Source organism: Syngnathus leptorhynchus, chromosome 17 (genome assembly GCF_054491065.1).
Source record: "Syngnathus leptorhynchus isolate UIUO chromosome 17, UIUO_Slep, whole genome shotgun sequence".
Taxonomy (NCBI): domain Eukaryota; kingdom Metazoa; phylum Chordata; class Actinopteri; order Syngnathiformes; family Syngnathidae; genus Syngnathus; species Syngnathus leptorhynchus.
In genome coordinates this window covers 9,107,208-9,127,714 of record NC_141211.1, presented here as the reverse complement: position 1 = coordinate 9,127,714, position 20,507 = coordinate 9,107,208, and the positions used below count along the sequence as shown (strand labels likewise).

General features: G+C 49.4%; 1 protein-coding gene across 6 annotated transcripts; it reads right to left on the bottom strand.

Moving 5' to 3' along the window:
* Positions 1-431: 431 nt before the first annotated feature.
* Positions 432-20,430, bottom strand: nup98 (nucleoporin 98 and 96 precursor). 6 transcript variants are annotated; one of them, XM_085935742.1, is made up of 34 exons: positions 20,394-20,430; positions 18,680-18,789; positions 18,357-18,452; positions 18,092-18,283; positions 17,879-18,018; positions 17,411-17,518; positions 17,142-17,328; positions 16,906-17,072; positions 16,323-16,460; positions 16,110-16,245; positions 15,932-16,024; positions 15,052-15,192; positions 14,815-14,948; positions 13,501-13,688; positions 13,308-13,424; positions 12,260-12,431; positions 12,050-12,149; positions 11,844-11,960; positions 11,635-11,773; positions 11,378-11,555; positions 10,797-10,952; positions 10,495-10,722; positions 9,525-9,869; positions 7,407-7,588; positions 7,069-7,304; positions 6,518-6,778; positions 5,613-5,770; positions 5,349-5,489; positions 5,023-5,177; positions 4,430-4,651; positions 3,602-3,843; positions 3,202-3,356; positions 3,027-3,141; positions 432-1,737 (listed from the first exon to the last, which is right to left on the bottom strand). In XM_085935742.1, exons 2-34 carry the CDS (start codon positions 18,756-18,758, stop codon positions 1,556-1,558), a joined length of 5,400 nt encoding a protein of 1,799 aa, XP_085791868.1. In that variant the 5' UTR covers positions 18,759-18,789; positions 20,394-20,430; the 3' UTR covers positions 432-1,555. The 6 variants fall into 6 exon arrangements, with proteins under 6 accessions (XP_085791868.1, XP_085791867.1, XP_085791866.1 ...); XM_085935741.1 differs by lacking the exon at positions 20,394-20,430 and adding an exon at positions 19,783-20,209; XM_085935740.1 differs by lacking the exon at positions 20,394-20,430 and adding an exon at positions 19,970-20,209.
* Between the last annotated feature and the right edge of the window lie 77 nt (positions 20,431-20,507).

Sequence of the window (20,507 nt, the reverse complement as noted above, 5' to 3'; positions counted from 1 at the left end):
AGGCGGGGGACACCCTGAACTGGTTGCCAACCAATCGCAGGGCACACACCGAGACTAAACCGTTCGCACTCGCACTCACACCTAGGGACAATTTGGAGTGCTCAATCGGCCTACCAAGCATGTTTTTGGGATGTGGGAGGAAACCGGAGCGCCCGGAGAAAACCCACGCGGACACGGGGAGAACATGCAAGCTCCACACAGGGAGGGCCGGAGGTGGAATCGAACACGCACCGTCCTAACTGTGAGGCGGACGTGCTACCCAGTGTGTCACCGAGCCGCCCATTGGCTCCAATAAAACGGGTTATTTATTTCTATGAAGATAAAGAAAGCTAGGGAAATAAAAATAAAAAGAACAGAAGGATGGGGGTGGAAAGAAATAGTTGGGTTTTAATTAAGACAAAGGAGAAAAATAAATGCACAAAACGTCCACATTTAATGTAAAAATAAAGCATTTTATTGTACTGCAATACCAAAATATGCTGTCCCAAAGCCGAGTTGAAGAATTGACCCAGTGAAAATGTGTGCGCATTTTGGGCTTCAAAAGCGGGTTTGGCTTCAACACAGGGTCCTGATTTTGAACAGTGTTGATGAAATTCAGTACAAAAAAAATCGATGTCAACAATGGTGTCCGCTTTGCAAGCCTAAATGCTCCTTAGAAAGGCAGACTGATTATTGAGTGTAGCTGCTGTGTCTGAGCAGGTTGCAACCTGAATTTAGGTATGGGAGTTTTGGAATCAAAACCTCTGTGGGGACATTCTCACACCTGGAATTTCCAACAAAATTTTGTAACTACTGTGAAAGATGTGACCCCCAAGTTCACCTTTTTTAAAGCTCAACTTTGAAACTCTGACTGTGAATGTGCCGTTGAAATCCCCCCCGCCGCACCCCTCCACAAGAGCCACTGCAGACAAAGCACCTTAACACTCGTACGCTTTCAGGTCCCCCTGGCAATTTAAGAAAAAAGAAAATTTGACCAGAATGGCTTTCACAAGATTCGACATGCTATCAACCACAACCGGGAGTCTCTAATTTTGCAGTAGACTAGTCCCCTTTGAGGCGATTGTAACGACACGCTGGTTTATTGTTGGAAAGGTACACAAATACGTAGTTTGGTACCATTTGGTTTTAGTCAGCCTTTTCATAAGGGATACTTCAAGAAAACCATGGCTCCAGTCAAACAAATAATTTGTATTGGCAAGACAGTACTTTGATCCTAACAAGACACACATGACGCCAAGAAAAAGTGGCCCATTTTTGTCCAAGATTGATAAAGCAGGCAGAAACAGTTATTTTAATTTGACTAATGTTTTAAAAAGATTGAGCGAGAACATTTTCACAATAAAAAAAAAAAAAAAAAAAAAGTTTGAATACGTGCTTACAAACACTCCGGAGAAACAGGAAAAATCTACAAAAATAGACCATTGGACATTCGTCCACTTTTTTCCATCAAACATGGTGGTCAAGATGGACGCACACAGGGCCTCTTATGGTTGACGACCACACTGGGCTACGAGCAGCGCACGCAAAGTGTTCTGAAAAGATTTACCGGCACCGCTCACTGTCCGATGACAAGCTGGCGTAGGTAGGAGGCGGTGAGGCCGCGCAGCTCTTCCAAGGTGTAGTCCTCGGGCATGGGCAGACAGGCAACGTGCGGCACCAGGTGCTGCGGCGGTGCTCCTGCCCCGCGCTGCAAACTCAGCACCACGCGCAGGATGTTCGCCACACACTTGGCCATCTCTGAGGACGACAGCGGGACACGCATGCTCAAACCAACACACTCGCACCAAATTCTCACCGCTTCTCAAGACAAATGTTTTAGGAAAAAGGACACCTACTCTTCCTTATTATCTTGGAAGTTTACAACCATTCAAGAACTTAGAACTATTCTTTAAAAAAAAAAAGTATGTCTACATTCCTCACAACCATTCAAGAACTTAGAACTATTCTATGAAAAAAGTATGTCTACAGTCCTATTTAAAATGCAATGAGGGATGTCCTTTCCAGAATAAGTTGGAAAGGAAATGTCAACCCACCTCCCGAAAAACGACGCAAGATGTCATTTTGAGAGAAAAAGGTGACATTTCAAATTGCATTAGTGTTGCCGTAGGGGCTGAAAATTAGGGAATGCTTGAGTTGACATTTTATGTGCAAAGGTCTAAAGGGAAATGTGCTTTCAGCAGTTTGCAAACATATTTTTTAAGGTTGTGTTAAACATAATCATATCAATATAATATCTAGTATTGGAGTGATTGTGTGGATTGGTGGGTGATGAAGAATGTGCAGGCAAACTGCATGAACTTGTTTTCTTCGAAGTGTTGTGGAAGAGGCCCGGACGAAGGGAGTACCGGACGATAACACCTCAAGGTCGGTGAGAGACGAGAACAAAGAACAACTTCGCGTCCAGGCGGTTGGGCTTCGCGGGGAAAAACCCAACGCCTGACCATCGCGGTAACACCTCGACGGGTAGGAGATGGCCATCGACAAATTATCACACAATGTTTTGCATGTTTTAATATTCATATTGTGTTTCTTTAAAACTGGGCAACCCGGAAGAATGTGTCGTCTTTTGGTGGTCACAAAAACGCACGAGTTTTAGTGTGAGGGACCCGCCCGGGACCCAGGCCTGTATTAGTGTGCTTTGTCAGGAATAAACAATTGGTAAATTTGGTCTGATTGATTTACTGGTCTTCTCTTTGACTGAACAAACTCACAAAATTGTTAGGTGCGCCAGTGTGTGGATTGGGACAGAGAAACTTGTGTTAAGTGTTGATCGCAATTGGGAGTCAGATCAATAGCTAAAATCCGTATGCTAACAGGTCACATTTTCTAAGCGTAATATTGAAATTGTGTGTGTGAGGGGGTGTCAACAGTGAAGATGAAAGTTGTGCTGAAATCATTTGCAAGATAAAGTTAACATTCTCTGATCCAAAAAGTTGAAAGCAAACATTGACATGAAAGGTAGCCCAACTTGCCCAGAATATCGTAATTGCAAATAAAAGCCAACACTTTGCATCTCTCTTCGGTACCTGACTGTGCCAAAAGGTCTCTGGCGCCCCCGCAGGGCAGGAGCTGGATCCTGCCACACAGAGATGTCACTTGAGCGTGGAGACGCTCCAGCTCGTAGCCGTGGCCGCTCTCCATCTGGAAGGTGAGCAACGTCAGCTGCCGTCGTTGCGCGTGTGAGCACCAAACTCAACCGACCTGCCCAATGTCCCGCATGATGCCGGTGACCTGGATGTAGTCCAGGTAAACCTTGCCAGCAGTGTCCCAATCCCGGATGGTGGCGCTGTGCTCGGGCAGCGCCAGCCCCTCCAGAAACCCCAGCAGGTAGTCGTGGTTGTCGTTGATGATGCAATCTAGGAAATCAGGAGAAAAGGGGGGGGGGAGAGAAAAAAAATGTTTTCCTTTTGATCGCGAAAAGTGCGTCGCAAAAAGTGCGCTTGCCGACTCAATGGAACGCGCTCGGGACTGATTCCACTTCAACTTCTCCGGCTACGTACGAAGTTGAGGGTGAGCATGTGAGCACTTGAATCCAACACTGATTCCTATTTCATCATGATTACAATGGCCACGGATGTCAAAAAGCCAGCAGATGTCATACCTGGGGCCAGGTGTGTGACGAGCAGCCGGTGACACCTGCTCCAGTCGCCGGCTCGATAGAGGTGCAGCACCTCCCGGTGCTTGTCACCGCAGTGGCGGGCACGGACGCTCTTGGCCTCGTGGATCCAGCGCTCGGGGACCAGCAGCCGGCCGGTCAGGAATTGCTCCCGGCGGAGCGACTCGTCCGTCTCCTGCAGGGGGCAATGCAGGCTCAGCAGGGCCCTCACCGCGCGCTCACGCTGGCTAAAGAAGAGGAGGAGGAGGAGGAAAGAGACAGAGGCGGTAATGGGTCACATGATTTGATTCCAGGAAGAGCTCAAGAAGGCTTTGCTAAATTTTGGGGCTTTCAAAATGACGCCTGAAATTTTTGCATTTCCAATTCCCCGTGTGCGGACAGTCCGCCGCATTCTGGGGGATATATCGAGCGCACCTTTTCACGATTGCGGGCACAAAACAAAAAATAATAATAATAATAATGATAATAATCAGATTTGTTTTGGTTGGAGCGTGTCCCATTTTTCCTGCACAGGTTTAGGAGATCTCAAGTGCTATGATTTGACAAAGTTGTTTTTTTTTTCAATTTCAAGAGCCAAGGCCTTTGCTTTCATACATCCAAAGAAGATGGCCGATTAGGTCCACAAACTGGAAAAGCTGATTTGAACATCTGAATCTTGACTCTCGTCAAATCAGAGGCACTTTGAGGGGGAACAAGCTGCAACAATTAAGTGCTACTTATCTAATTTGTCACCTGTAGTTAAGATAATTGATTCACTGTTTAGAGAACCTAATCAATTTATTATTTTATCAACACGGGGCGGGGCATACGTACGGAGGGTCGGGGATGTGCAGCAGGACGAGGATAGCCAGGTGCCAGAGGCCGGCACTCTCCAGCTGCGCCGCGTAGCTAGCATGCAGCAGGCCCTGGCACGCGGCGCTCAGGTGGCTGAAGTGCAGCGCCTGCAGGACACCCCAGAGGTGCCAACTCAGACGGAAGTCCAGACGCTCCCACGTAGCGCTCAGAGGCTCCAGCAGCTGCTGCAGGCTGTAGTGTCTGAGGGCAGTCAAAAACACTTTTCAGCATCCTTGCACACAATGCAAAACATTGGGAGGGAAACTGGTTATGTTTTGATGAATGCATTTTATTTCTGATGCCAAAGTGCAAATGCAAAGGAAATTAAACAAAGACCTTATTATATTCATAACTACTCGAGGGAGTGACAATCTTGGAATGTATGCTGCTTATATTCACGCAAGTGCTCTTTAGCCTCAACGATATTGTTTGCGAAGGTGTTTGGCTTCATGTCGACAAATCAACAAAACGGCCACAATTTGCAGTGGCCACCAATTGAGCCATCGATCTGGTCGAGTGCCGACTCCAAGCGCGCAAGCGACATTGGGCGTTTTGCGCAATAAGCCGGGCACCTGTCACTGTAGAGCTTGAGCAGGTGGAAGCAGACATCATAGAGAGGCTTCTCATCTTTGTGGCGGTGGTCAATCAGCAGCTGCCGCTTCTTCTCCACCTCTTCCAGATATGGAGGCAGGGGGGCGCAGGCATATTTGCCTCCCTCGCATGATCCCTGAGGGACACGGCAATGAAATAAACAAGGCTCCGTTTAAAATCCATTCATTTGAAAGTGCCTTGCCCTGCCCTCTTCCAATCAAACTGTACACGTGGCTTTCTCATTGCCAACGCAGCTTTCCCATCAAACGTCTGTGGGTACGATTGTAGCTTCAAAACGGCAGCTTACCCTGAAGGCGTCCTGGTACTTAGTGAGGGCGTCGGCCACAGAGCCGGTGGGCGGCAGCATGAACCAAAGGTGAACGGCCACGCAGCGCTTCCAGTCCAGCTGTGAGCAGGCGTTCACTGCAGAGTCTGACGTCTGCCACACCTGCGCGCACACAAATGTGTCCATTTAAAAACAAGGCGGGATCGTTGAGCCGGCCGGTTGTGCGGTGAGTGCAAAGCAGGGAGCAGGGCCGCTTGGCGATGCAAAGGAGCGCGGGCCACCTACGGGCTTTCCGGCGAGCAGGGTGAAGATTCGCAGACGTTCTTCTGTCAGGTAGCCGTCGGACTGCGTGCGGTTCCAGTCGGCCAGCTGCAGGGCCAGCAAGTCGCGGCCGTACTGCGAGCCGGCGGCCTGCGACAACAGCAGGGCCAGGCGGTGATCTCCTAGAGGCAAAAGAAAGCGGTGATGATTGGCGCCGTCGTGGGCTGGGACCTGTACACTACATTTCAACACTTTGGATGCAAAAGACAGGCCGCCCGCAACTTTGCTGAACATGCCCAGACGGTCGGTCAAAGGTTGCTTTCATTCATCAAAAGATCGACTCTGCTGACACACAATCCAAAAGCATTGTTCGTTCGAGGACGTATTTCTCAGGTGCCCTCTTTGGCCACGTTTTATTGACTTGAGTGAGCACCTGGAGTTTGTCTTTCATTTTGCCTGCTTGTTTTCAAATAGCCGACACGTCAAAAGATACTCTGTTTGCAAGAAACGTTAAAGATTGGCCAAAAAAAAAAAAAAAGAATTGCTTTCCAATGTCAGATTTGATTTGAATGGAAATCGGTCCTCTTTAGTAGACTAAATGTGAGACTACTTGGTGCAATTGGCAGAATTTGGAAATTTTGAGCATAAACAAAGTCTTGAAACAATGATTAAATTCATTCTGAGAATTGTTGTCAATGAATTCATTTGCCAATCAATAAGTTGTCCATTGAGGAAAGTCTATTTTTCTTGACTCTGAGATCGCACCAGTTTCTCGTTTTTCTTGAAAACTATTCAACGTTTTCCCACAAGTGGTCTTGGAGCATACAACCTGGTTTAGCGCGACATGTCCGGGCCCTTCGCCTTCCTTTCAAATGTCCGTTTTAGTCACCGCGGGACAACTTCGCTCGACGAGCTATCGGCACGCTCACCCTCCTCCTGCGCCAGACAACAGGCCTCACTGATACGGTTTCCAGTCAGGTAGCTGAAGACTGCCTCCGTGCGGCGCCCTTTGCCCGCCAGTGCCACTTCCTTCTCCACCCGACGGGCAGTGCGGCGGGACAGCCAGGCGGAGAACGCGTGGCGCCTCTCCAGCTGCTGTTCGTAGTCATCCTCCGGGACATTGGCGTGCGACTTCCGACCCCAGAGAGCCTCGCACAGGGTCCACACCTCGCACCAGTAGGCCAGCAATGCTGAGAACACAAAGCATGGCAATCAACAGGTGGGAGAAGGTCAGGCTCGTGCCGGGCGTAACTTTTCGACTCGGCCGTGCGGTCGGTCCCAAAAGGCAAATGCATTCTGAGTGGGCGAGGAAGATGGCACCGCACCACATCCTGCAGCTAAGATGCCGACAAAGCTCTAGAACAATCCGAATTTCACGCCGCGAGGCCATTTTGAGGTCAATTTCCAATCGCCACATATCTGACGACTGCGTTTGCAGACGCGACGGCGGAAGCGCACGGCATTCATGCGGCTGACTTACAGTCAGCATGCGCCCGCTTGTCGCTCAACTCGGAGATCCAAGTGGCATAATCGTGCAGCGCCGCCGCACCGGGCCGCGGGCGGACGTGAGGGCAAGTGGAGGCTGTGGCGATGGTGCTGTGCTTCAGATAGATTTCCAAGGGGCGCTGCAGTAGGTCTCCGCTCTGCTCCTCACTTATCCTCTCTCCTGGGGCCACCAGCTGCTCCAAGAGCACCTTGTAGGCGCTCTCCGTCAGCCAGCAATTACAATGCATGGTTTGTTAATTGACAAAACGACGCCACTCCAGTTCGCCATCATAACTTCGGCTTGATTTTCATTCTATCTTGGCGGCGTCTTACTGTTTGCTGCCGCCGGGTTTTGGTTGGAGACTGAAGTCCATGGTGTTTGCGGGCGGGTGGCCGAGCTGCTCGGCCGGCGGGCAGCTCAACGAATGGCCGCAGTGCGCCAGCGTCCAGCCGGGACCCCAGCCCACCCGGAAGGAGCGGCCCACGTACAAACCGGTGTCCATCAGCAAGTTGCCCTGCAAATGAGCAAAATGGATAAAACACGCTGACCTGGAGACAGAAGTTGTTGTTTCATCTGCTGCCGTGCCTTGTGTATTGGCCGCCATTAAACAACCCAAGATCTTGCCAATAAAGAACCAACTCTAAACTCCACACCTTTGTTTTCCTGGGTGAAGACCTTCACACTATTGTTATTCCTGTCCTTTATTATTATAAGTGTGAAGGTGAAGACCTTCACACTATTGTTATTCCTGTCCTTTATTATTATTAGTGTGAAGGTGAAGACCTTCACACTATTGTTATTCCTGTCCTTTATTGTGTGAAGGCGAAGGCCTTCACACTTATGTTATTCTACTCCATTCTCTATTATTGTGTGAAGGCGAATGCCTTCACACTTATGTTATTCTACTCCATTCACTTTATTATTATTATTATTATTGTGTGAGCGCTTCCATTTTTCTTATTACGAAAATTCTCAGTTTCTGCAAAATTCACAAATTTCCGTCAATTTTTTTCCCATTCATTCTTAATGGCTCATTCAACATTTCACATTTACGTCGTTCCAGTTTGAAATTCACATCATTCAGCACATTCACATCTCATTTTCACCTCTAATTTAAACATTTTCAACCGATTCAACCCATCCCAACTTTCAACTCTTCATATTCTTCCTCCCTATTCCCCAAATTCCCACTTACAATAAAATCCACATTTTCAAATTTGAAATTCCACCAAATTCTCCAAAATTACACCAAATTCTCAGAAATTCCGTTTTTCACCTCTAATTTCCACATCTTTCAACCGATTCAACCCATTCCAACTTTCAACTCTTCATATTCTTCCTCTCTATTCCCCAAATTCCCACTTACCATAAATTCCACATTTTCAAATTTGAAATTCCACCAAATTCTCCAAAGTAAAATTTTTATCCTCTAATTTCCACATTTTTCAACCGATTCAACCCATAGCAACTTTCAACTCTTCATCTCTTTCCACCCTATTTCCCAACTTCCCACTTCCCATAAATTCCATATTTTCAATTTGAAATTCTACCAAATTCTCCAAAATTCAGTTTTTCACCTCTAATTTCTACATTTCTCAAGTAATTCAACTCGTTTCAACATCATTCGGCAGCATTCCCCAAAAGGTTATTCAACCATTTCGCCTTCTTCACACGCAATTTCTCCAGAAATTGCAAATTCTAGTTTGAAATATACTTTATATGTCGTTATGTGGGTCTGTGGAATAATTACAAATGCTACATACAACGAGTCCGACGTCTATGTTATGTTTACATAAAGGACGATTGATGGATTTAATGAATTGGAGTGACACAGATTTTTTTTATAAACGTGTTATTTATCTAATAGTTATTAGAATAACTCTGAATGTTACGTCAGGCCCATTCTCAGCTTTTTGTTTGTGTTTATGTCATGTTAGCATACCTGTCGTTTAGTCTGTTGTTGCTTGTTCATGTCTGTTCTTGGTGTTGGATTTTGTCAAATAAATTTCCCCCAATATGCGACCTATACTCCGGAGCGACTCATGTTGTTTTTTTTCACGTTATTGTGCATTTTTTGGCTATTGCGACCTTTATTCCGGAGCAACTTTTAGTCCGAAAAATACAGTAGACGATATACTGAAGTTGGGGGTGTAAAAATAGTGTTTCAGTATTTGGGTTGTTAAGTATTTGAAGTTAGATTGTGTATCCGAGCTCTTCATCAATGAGAAAAACAATTGTCAATTCATTTCACAATCAACTAGTTGTTGATGAATTGCTGCACTTTTGAATTGATTGTTAGTTAAGACAAAATGAGACCCTGCTGAGAGCCGAGCTACATTATGGGAAATTTCAACTTCAGTCTTCACTTTTGCAACTTTCCAAAACTTTAGGGGGGAGGGAGCAGAGTAACGTGTCGTGGCGTAACGTGGTGTGACATGCAGTGGACTTGCCTTTCCTTGGGCGATAGACTCTTCCAGCGGCACGGGCCCTCCCAAGCGCCGAACCCCGACTGTCCTCACCAGGGGTTCCACCTGCTTGGGGGAAAGCATGAAGGGGGAGGCGGTGGCGGGTATCGCCCAGTGGGATGAGCGGGGCGCTCTGGGCCGCGGCGGAAGTGAAGCAAGCCCACGAGGGGAATCGGGGGGCTGGGACAGGAGGCTAGAAGAAATGCGAGCCTGAAAGACGGATCGTCCCGGCTGCATGTGACACGGCGAAAAGTCCGAGGAGAAGTTCAGGTGATCCTGACTGAAGTCACTTTCGTCTTCATCCTCAGCTAAAAGAGACGCCTTCATGATCTAAGACAAACAAAGGGTTTGTTGTGCAGCAAGTGAGCCTTATGCTAATCCATTTCATTTTTTTGGAGTAGAAAACAAACAGTTCACCGCGAGCTGCGACAAACGGAGTGTTAAAGAGTCAGCAGCGCCTATGCTGAGTTCAGTTCCAGTTAGGAGAGTTGTTTTGCACACATTATTGTCCTTGATAGTCAGGCGATGATGTTTCACTTTTTATCGTTGCCTTTATTCTATGGCTCCACTGCGTAGTGGCGCCACTGCACGGCGGCCCCACTGCCAGTATGTAGCGGCGATTAGACAAGCCAAAGCTAACCACTCGAGGTAACCCCGATGCACATCCCTTAATGGCATGTGTTTCTGGCCTCTTTGCAGCTTTCAATTTTGGGGCTAAAAGTCAGTCAGTACAAATGTGAAATAAATGCAAGTGAGCCCGGTCCAGCTAGCGTCCAATGGTAGGTGGAGGCCCAACGCAACGCTGCGCCCACAGAAATCCACCATCCCAGTTTTTGATTTGACACTGCTGACGGCAGTCCTAACTCTTCCTTGCTTTTCTTTTGCCATGTTTCGTTAAGACGGACGACTAAAAGAAAGAATGAGAACGCTGCGCAAATAAGTGGCCAAGGCCTACCTGCAGGGTGTGCGGGTTGATGCCCAATAAGGTCACCATGTGGCTGGGAACAGAGACGCCAGTAGATGAAATAATATCGGCATCTGCGGTGCCACCCAGCCCGTCCGCCGGCCCAAAGTTGTCCCCGTGCCCTGGCGCTCTCTCCGCCGGAAGGCCCTGCGTGACGTCAGCCATGTCGCTGTCCAACTCGGCCACGCCGCTCGCCAGGTCAGTGACGACCGCCAAGGTCTGACGAGACCAGAGGAAAGCATCGAGTCTGCCATTTTGTAGCGCCCTCGGAACGCGGACGCCGCGGTTGCTACCTGCGCCGACATCTGCTGCTGGACGGGGGGAAGAGGCTGTGGCAGTCTGGAGGGAGGAAGTGACATCGTCACTTTCAGCTTCTTGGGGTCTGTCTGAAGCGGAATGTCATCGTCTTCGTCAGACTCCTGCAGGCCATACTTGGAGAAATGAGCCACCTGGGAGGGAGCGAATAAAAGTTAAGAAATCAATTGGACATGCAATCCAACAAGCCATTGACTGATTGACAACCAGAAAAGAAACATTGCAAGAAACAACAAAAAAAAAAGAAAAAAAGACCACAAATGCATGTCACCGTTCAACACGCTTAACGTGTTCAAAGGGGGGAAGAAGAGGAGCACTTGCCCTCCCGCTTGTTCTCTGCATATTACTCTCATCACATCATGACGACACGATTACGTCACACTTGCACGCAAACAATCACAGACATTAACTCGCCCCCCCCCCCCCACACACACACACACACACACACACACACACCCTGAACTGTTAAATTCTCACCATACCCAAACTTTCACATTGGCGCAACCCTTTCAAACCTACACACTTGTAACAAAAACACAGTACCACCACCCATACACACCTCAAAGACCCAGGAGCCGGTCTCAGGCCTGTATTCCAGGAAGCGCGCTCCCTGTTTGCGTGCTGCCTTCTCCAACCGGCCTTCGTAGTTCATGTCAGCGAGGCGTTCGGGGCTTCGGATTTGCGTGCAGCTCGTCTTGTCATTGGGCCAAACGCCGTCTAGAGTCACCTCGGCCCGCCTGCGTGCATCGACACACGAGCGACTCGTAGCAAGTGGCGGCCGCTGCCAAGACGTACGCCCATGCACAGGGACCTCACCTGTTGAGGCCCTCGCCCTCGGCCGGCTTGTTCCTGTCGTCCGGGTACACGATGACTTCTTTGCGTCGAAAATGAACGATCTGGTCGAGGTCCAGTCCAGTCACGTTGACGGCGCCAGGAAAGAAGATGGAGCCATAACCTGCGAGGATCAGTCACGTCACAGCTTTGATCTGACCGGACGGTCGGTCACAAATGTCCCGCAAGCTCACCTTTCCTGCCGATGGTGAAATTTTCCACCACGCAGTCACCGCCATCGTCGTCCACCATGTCAGCCAGCTCGTCCATGGAGGGGATGGTGTAATAGCCCGCGCGCCTCAGCACGATGCCTGGAGGGAATACATCAAACTTATATCGCGCAAATGGCAGGGCGAGCCGAGCCCAGCCTTGGCGGTGCCAACGGGCTTGCGCGTCGCACCTGCGGGATGAGGAGGTGGGTTGGATTCCAACGGGACATCGTCTCGCTCCTCTCGCAGAGACTCTTCGCCTGGGGATGTCGACGCATTCTCACTGCTCAACTGGCGGTTGAGAAGTAACATCATCACCCCAAAAAAACAAAAAAAAACACTCACAAGAGACAAACATGAAATGCGCGACAAAGCAAGCGCGCCGGCAGCAGGGCTCTCACCTCCAGACCATTCCTGATGGCCTTGTGCATGTTGAGCTCGCAGATGGTGTCCTGCAGGACGCAGGGGGTGCGGCCCTGCGGTACGGGCTTAGCGATGGGGTTGACGTAGAAGTGCGTGACCTGCAGGTCATCGCCGGCCGGCTCTGGCCTCGGCTCATCGTCCTCTGTTTGGCTGCAGACAATCCCGCGGGTCGTTAAGCAGACAACCGGCTCGGAGCGTTAAGCCAGGCCGACGTGACCACGCAGTCAGGTCTGCCGGCCGTACCGGAATCATTTCGAGCGGCACAGCATCGGCACAGCACCACCTGGTGCGGCCTCTCCGTCGACAGCGCTTGTGTCGTATGTTACATGAAGCGAGCATAAATTCGACTGACTTGAGTTGGTTGCACATTATGCATCCACAATTTGAGGTGCAACAAGTCATCGCATAATTCATTTTTCCAAAGAATTGACTTGATCAAAAGATGTATTGCATTTAAGACATTGTTTAAGGTAAAAATGTACAAACCCTCACAATTGTTGCCTCAAGGCATATTCTCTGATTTCTGTCGCCCTCCATAAAAGCAAAGCGATTGTTGTGTTTCGCAAATGTTTGATGCTAAGGCGCCATGTTAAGGCTGCAGGCCAGTGTCAAAGCTCTGATATCAATTAAGAGCCTCCGAAAACGATGTGGGGAAAATTTCCGAGGAAATCTGGAAGCGAATGAGAATCAATTGCCCGTAGTGTCTGCTTTAAATAGAAAGGAAAGAAGTTGAAAGGTTTTATCAATTTCAGCGATTATTCAAAAGCCTTATCAACACATTCATCGATTATTAATAGAATGTTAGTTGCAGTCCTATATACACGGTTTCAACCCCCCTTTGTTTTTTTTTTCCGACAGTCTGAGTAAACTTCTACTGGGGATGACAAACACCTTCGCGCTAGCACACTTTGCCTCATGTTTAGATCAGTGCTTAGCCTTTCCACCAAAATGACATTATCCTCATTTCACTCGGCATGGTCGGATGTAGCGTACAGTGTAGAGTGAGTTTGTGCTCAAGTTGAACACCTGTGTCCATTCAGAGGGTACGCCGACAGAGAGGCGAGGTCATCTGCGTCTTTCCCGACAGGGCTGCTGTACTGACTGCTGTTCAAGTTCTTCAGCACCAGCTTCTTGATGCTCTTCCTGCAGACGCAACAGCACACATCGCACAGTGTCAACGGCGGACCGGAGCACAACTGGCTGCCGCAGCAACAGTTACCTGGGAATGAAGGCTCCGTTGGCCAGAGAGGGCTCGTCGTCGTCCAAGCCGTCAAAAAGCTGCGACTTGGAACCGCCCGATGAAGTCAAAGCTTTGGGACGCACCCTGGTGGCCGGTCGGGGGGTCAGCTTGTAGTGCGTGGGTGTGGTCAGAGCTTTCTGGGCCGTGGGGTTGGTCGGTTTCAGACGCTGTGGCGGAGGGGAAAAAAACGCGTTTGGGTGTGTTTTTCGGTCGCAAAACGAGCGCCTCGCAGGGCAAGCGCCCGAACCGGACAGAACTCAAAATGGCAACTTAGCCTCGAACACCTGCTAAGTGGCCGCAAGATGCGAAAGCCCACAAGTTAACATGAAAGCAGGTTTGGAGGCAGCACATTATCACATTGAGCTAAAAAATGGTACAGTTGGCTGTAGGCGCTTTTACGACGATACAAACATGGGAGGATATTTGTGAGGCTGCAACTCTTTGCCTTTATTGAGCCACAAATTCGGCTTGCGTTACCGGCGGTGATAGAAACTGCTTCTGTGAGGTGCGACATCTAACTTTGTTGCGATCGTGGCAGAAAGTTTTAAATTACTACTATTGGCACAGTGCGGCGATTCAAATGGGAAAATGTTTGATTTGAGAGTAGCGTCAAGGTAACTGTTAGGGTTGATAGATTAGTTTGATCTGCTTATGTTGGAATGTAACCTGTAATAATTAACCAAACTTGTCCTGTCTTATCAAAGTAGCAGAACAAAGTGCTAAGATCCTTTGAACTGATTGACCAGCTGCAGAGGAAGCAATCTAAGTTGTTCTGTTTACACAACATCGTAAAATACCCCCTGCTATGATTTGACCAGAGGCCAGGGGTTGACCCCCACCCTGTCCACTCTAGACCCCACCCTGCTTTCTCTCGATAAATACTCTCAGGCAAGAATCCAAAGTCAGACTTTGTTCGATCATCGCTGTATGCACAGTGACAAACGACCTCTCCATTTGCAAGTGTTCAAAAGGCATACTGTCTCCCGTGTGGTTCTTGCAAATAAGTTAGCGTGAGCACCACTCTAACAGTAATGTCACACAAAAGCACCTCGGGTAGGCGGTGAAGCTGGCGAGTGCATTATTTATTTACAGATCAAACTCTCCAAGCTACCGCCAGGCCATTCCTGCTTTCTTTTCTGCTGCTACTCCTCTTCCCAAACGAAAAAGCCAGAGCTTTCTTTTGCAACAATAGAAGGCCCATCTTGTCGAGGTGCGGTCAAATCAACGTTATATTCTCCATTTTGCAAGGGCGGCCTTGAGATTGGCTTCCATGAGGACCGTCCGCTCACTCACCTCTTCCTTCTTCTTTGGGTCGGACAGAGGGTTCCTGAAGAGTGGCGAGTCGCCGTAAGGAGAGTACGCCAGCACGCTGAACTGCTGCTGCAGCATGGCTTGTTGAGCAGCGGCCGCGTTGGGATCCGTCAGCGCTTGAAGGGCCAAAAATAAAATAAATATAAACAAATAAATAAAATCAACACATGGGAGCCACAGTTTACTCTCCGGTTTGAAATTAGGAGCATCGATTCTGACCGACAGGCTGCTGAGGCGCGCCGAAGCCCAACGTGCCGGTGCCGCCGTTGAAGCTGCCGGTTCCAAACGTTCCCATTGTGCCCAGAGTGGAGCCCAATTTGCTCTGGTTATTCCCAAACAGAGAGGTGGTCCCAGCGCCAACTGCTCCGCAAACACAGCGACAGTTATTTGAACACGTGAAAAACGACACCGCGGTTAAGCGGAGAACGGCGGGGCACAAGCTGGGCAAGTGACGCTCACTCATGTGAGGGCGCGTCCCAGCCCTTAACACTGCAACGTCTCACCGTACTGACAGAATAGGCATAATAAAACATTTCATTATAAAGCAGATGAATAAGTTAGCAGAAATACAGACAGCAAAGCAAAAGTGAGATTCAGCTGCAATTCATTTGATTTCACAATCATCCATCCATCCATTTTCTGTACCACTTTGTCCCCATGGGAGTCGCGGGCGTGCTGGAGCCTATCCCAGCAGTCATCGGGCAGTAGGCGGGGGACACCCTGAAACAGTTGCCAGCCAATCGCAGGGCACACAAAGACGAACAATGATCCGCACTTGCACTCGCACCTAGGGGGAATTTGAAGTGCCCAATCAGTCTACCAAGTATGTTCTTGGGATGTGGGAGGAAACCAGAGTGCCCGGAGAAAACCCACACGGGCACGGGGAGAACATGCAAACTCCCCACAGGGAGGGTCGGAGGTTGAATCGAACCCGCACCCTCCTAAATGTGAGGCAGACGTGCTAAACAGTGCTGATTTCACGATCAACATAAAAAAATACCAATAAAAACGACAAAAGCCACTAAGCAAAGGTGAGCCTAAATGAACATCTGACGCGGGACTGCCTCATTTTGGTCATTTGAGGCAGACATGCCAGTACCTGCCCCAAAGGTGCTCCCTAGTCCAGTTCCGAGGCCTCCGGCGGTTGACTTGTTGCTAAAGAGATTACTTCCCGCGGGGTTGGCGCCAAAGCCTGCAGACAGCGAGTACAAACGCGTGACATGCCAGCCGGCGCCACGCTCGTGTTGGCCCGCAGGCCCAGACACGTCCGCTCTTACCAAATGTTGACGGGTTGGCTCCAGTTCCCAGCGTTAGCGCAGGCTTGTTGCCAAAGATTCCCGTGCCAGTGCCAAAGGACGGGGCACTGGTCGTTGTGGTGCCGAAGCCGCCAGCTTTATTTCCAAAAATGCTGGGCTGCAAGAGCCAATGTCACACGTGTCAGCAGTGGCCAGTCACACTCCCGGCCGGGCTTCTCCGCCAGCAGGTCTCACCTGAGTGCCCACACTCCCAAAGCCGGTGCCGGCTTGGCCAAAGAGTCCACCGGCGGCCCCGAAGCCGGTGGAGGCGCTCGTCTGGGCGGTGCCAAACAAGCCGCCTGATTGTGACGCGGCCGTGTTGCCAAACAAACCCTGGGACATGGCAGAAGAAATTCAGAGGTGAGTAGTGTACAAATGTACATACACGTGCCCCCAAGAAAATGAAGCAAAACTAATGGGACGTAAATCACAACCCAAACTCTGTGAACTTGATACTCTGTTGCGATTGCTTGGTCGTCTAATCTAACCCTAACCCAAGGGCCAATGACACGGGCGCACGCGTAGGTTGTGTGCGTCCTCTGCGTAGGTCGCATCCCTAATCTCATCATCGATATTAGGGATGCGCCACCGGATTACAACACCACCAGACAAAAGTTGTGTCCATTGTAGGAAAGTGAAGAATATGAAATAATCATTCAATTGGTTGACACTACGGATACGGAGGGCCAGGGCTGCTTCTGACTGGGCCCCAAAACATTGAAAGGAGAGAAAAAAAAAAAAACAGGTGGCGGACGACGTGAACATTTGAAGGTCTCACCATGGTACTGGTACTGGCTTGGCCTATGGTGTTGGTGTTGCCGAAGGAAAAGCCACTACTCTGCGTGGTGGTGGTCTGACCGAAGGGTTTGAAGAGGCTGGCGGCCTGCTGCTGGTTCGGTTGGCTAAAGAGGCCCCCCGTAGTGCCGCTGAAGCCCCCCGTTGAGGCTGAAGGGGGCAAAGACAGATAGAGTGAGCAGTGGGCGAGTCCCCATCGCCCACCGACGCTCAACTCACCTTGACCGAAGGTGCTCTTGTTCTGTCCAAACGCAAAATTGTTGTTGGACGCCGCCGAGCCAAACAGGCCGGCGGGGGGGCCAGACGTGGGGGCAGCGGCGACGCCGCCAAACAGGCCGCCCGTGGCAGTAGGCATTTGGTTGGCGGCGCCCTTGCGTCCGGCCTGGTAGTCCTCCAGCCTCAACTCCTATGGCGGCGCAAATACAAAAGCAAAACGGTCAGAAACCGTGCCGGACGGCCACTGGCATCTGATTGGCTCGCTAGCTCACCTCCAGGGATTTGTTCTCATACTCCTTCATGGCGGTGATGCACTGATGCTTGGTGTTGATGTTGGTGGTCACGCCGGCTTTCACCATGGTGTCATTTCCTGTCGGAGCCTGAGTGAGAGACCATGTAAAAAGATGTCACTGGTGGACACTTAGGTCGGGCTCACAAAGACCACCCTCACATTGCCGGGCGTTTGAGACCACGCCGACTGAGCCTTGACGACTCGGACGATATTGTGTCGTATGCTTACAAAGAACCACGTTAAAGAAAAGAAACTCTTCTTTCACAGGTTGCGTCCACCTTTTTCCATTTAGTCAGCTTTTGTTAGCTAAGCTACCACTTCAACAAAGAAAAACAGCTTTTTGTCAAAAGCATCAAGCAGGAGAGTGACTTTAGTGCCAACATTTTTGCTTCCGTAACCCCGCTACATATGAAGAGAAAAGGTTCGGCTTTCGGCTTCATTCACTCACATTAAACTTGACCGTGGTTCCGGGCTGCTGCGTTGCCGAGAAGCCCGAGCCTCCGAACAGGGATGCGGTGCCTCCAAAAGGGTTGGAGGCGGTGTTGGTGGAGCCAAAGAGCCCGCCACTGCTCGTGCCGGTCCCAAAGCCTGCGTTCGGGCACACACGTGCCATGAGCCTGTGATAAGCACGAAGGCCAATTTGGCAACAGAGACCACTCACTTCCGAAGGACGCAGGCTTGTTGGCGCTGAAGGCATTGCTCTGCTGCGAGAAGAGCCCGCCGGCCGCAGTGTTCCCTGCCGCTGTGTTACCAAACAGGCCGGTGGATGTGGCGCTTGGAGCGCCAAAACCAAAACTGGTGCTGGTGGACGACGTCGGCGGCTGGCTGAATGTGCTGGAACCAAACAGGCCGCCTGAATGGAGGAAGAGGAGGCGGGCGGGCGTTAGGCTCCATGCACAGGTGGCGCGACAAGTGAGTCCACCAACCAGGTTTATTCTGCGCGGTGCCAAAGAGCCCTCCGGTGTTGGTGGTCGCCCCAAACGCAGACGTACCGAACCCCCCTGTGGTCCCAAAGCCCGCGTCTGCACACATAGAGCACACGCTGACGTCGCCCATCATGCCCAGAACAAAAAAAAAAAAAGATGCGCCCATGGGCCCAACGGCAGTCGCCCCCCCCCCCCCCCCAACCTCGCCGTCTGTCAGAGTGACACATGAATGCCGACCGAGTGACCATTCTCATAGTGAGCCCATTCGTCCAAATGTCCGACCGGGGCAAACCTTCAAGTTGACGAAAGGTGGACAGACTTACTTTGCTGCCCGAAGGTGGACGAAGTGCCAAACCCTCCCGAGCCTCCGCCGAAGGGGGTCCCGAACGACTTGTTGAACATCTTACCCTGCTAGCGGGCCAGCACGGGTTCACTGCACACAAACACAAGACCAGTCATCATCATATTTTGTTGCCTAAACACTCCCGTCGTAGTGTTGTCCTTTTCTCACCACATGGCTAGTCAACGGAGACACACCAACGGTAAGAAACGGGGTCCGACCTGAGGCCTTTTACAGCAGTGATCCTGCTAGAATCGGTACTGGACCCATTTGCACGCGATGTAATACGATAAAAATTTAACAACTGTTCCAACTATGTGGATCATCAATGAATCATTTAGACCTTGTTTTAACTTCCAACTGACCCACTGCTCTTCGGCCAGCATCTCAATTGCACATAATTTTGGATGTATCGGGTCCTCCGTGAAAGCATGCCAATTGTGTGTCAAAAATACATTTGCAAACACCTCCTCTAACTTTGGAAAACACTTGATGCCGTTTTGCTGAATCATGTAACAAACAAAACCGGTCTAGTGTGTGCAGTTTCTGCACTGTCAATTAAAAGTAACGTTGCTTTTAAACAAAGGCAATAATTTTAATGAACGCTTGAAATTTCCACCTGATATCTGCCTAACCTGCCACACAAACTTTTGACTCGAAATTTGAAATTAAGAACTTTGACAGAATGTGAAAAAAATGACAAACTCACAATGACAAACATAACATCGGCATGGCATTTAAAAGGACCGATAGTCACCAGACTCATGCGGATCGAAGAAGCGCTAGAATGTGACATCCATAATCTAAATAGCAAACGTGAAGACTTCCAACTGAAACCGTGAGCCCTTCACGCTTGGCACGATCCAACTTGCTCGGTCTTTACTATTCGAATTCAATGTGTCCAGATTTATGGCTAAAATAACTCGCTTGACTGGCCGGCGAGTGTTTTCATGTAATAAAGCTGATTAAAAGCCGTTGACGTCACAGCCAGTGGCCACTAGCATGCTGTACCATTCTTTCCGCTAGCACGTTAGCTTGCCCACCCAACTCATCGCACCCATGTCAAAAAAGTGACTTTTGTCTTACGTGGGGTGGGGGTCACACAAAGTCGCTTTAGGAATTCCTGCTCGTCCTTGGCAAGCACCGAGGTGCGCCAAGAGACTGCCCGTGAAAACTTTCCAGCGGCCAAAGTAGCGTTAGCCGTTTAGCTAACTTTGGCTAGCTCACAAAACAAGAGCGGCAGTACGAAAGGCCTTCCTCGGACGAGACTTGCCTTCGACGATGGGGTAGTTTCTCCACCTCCAGCTTCTTTTTTTGTAAAAACTATTATTGATTAATTAATGGTGAAGAAGCAAGAAGGATGGAAAATGTATCGCTCGCGAGCCGACTAGTTTTGTCGGAGAGGAGGGAAACAGTCCTGCGACTTACGTCCAGACTCATGTTCAACTGTGCGCGGTGACGTTTAACGCATTTGCCTGAATACGTCACGTCCGGCTGCCAGAACAGCTATTACTACGATCATTACGTTCATTATATCCCATTATATCCTATTATCTTAATTGTGGAAAACTACCCACATAACAGTACACTTTGTGTGAAGCAAAAATCTGAAGAACGTTTGGGACATATTCTCTTCCATTCTATAATATTATCTTTGTCGCCAGTGTATAGTGAATGGCAGAAAACAGAATACGTACTTAGTAGATTTTTCTTCTTCTTCACATCAATCAGCTTAATGGGCTAGAGCGTCCTCTAGAGGAGGAAGTCGAGTACACGCACACTATTTTTAAACGACTAATTTAATGAAATGG

What these genes read in the sequence shown, in the direction of transcription:
- nup98 (XM_085935742.1), bottom strand. Translation starts at nt 18,758, where the DNA reads ATGTTCAACAAGTCGTTCGGGACCCCCTTCGGCGGAGGCTCGGGAGGG. An exon ending in CCCACCTCCTCATCCCGCAG is followed by an intron (nt 11,961 to 12,049) that starts GTGCGACGCGCA and finishes TATTCCCTCCAG; the next exon opens with GCATCGTGCTGAGGCGCGCG. An exon ending in TTGTCTGGCGCAGGAGGAGG is followed by an intron (nt 5,771 to 6,517) that starts GTGAGCGTGCCG and finishes TTTTGCCTCTAG; the next exon opens with GAGATCACCGCCTGGCCCTG.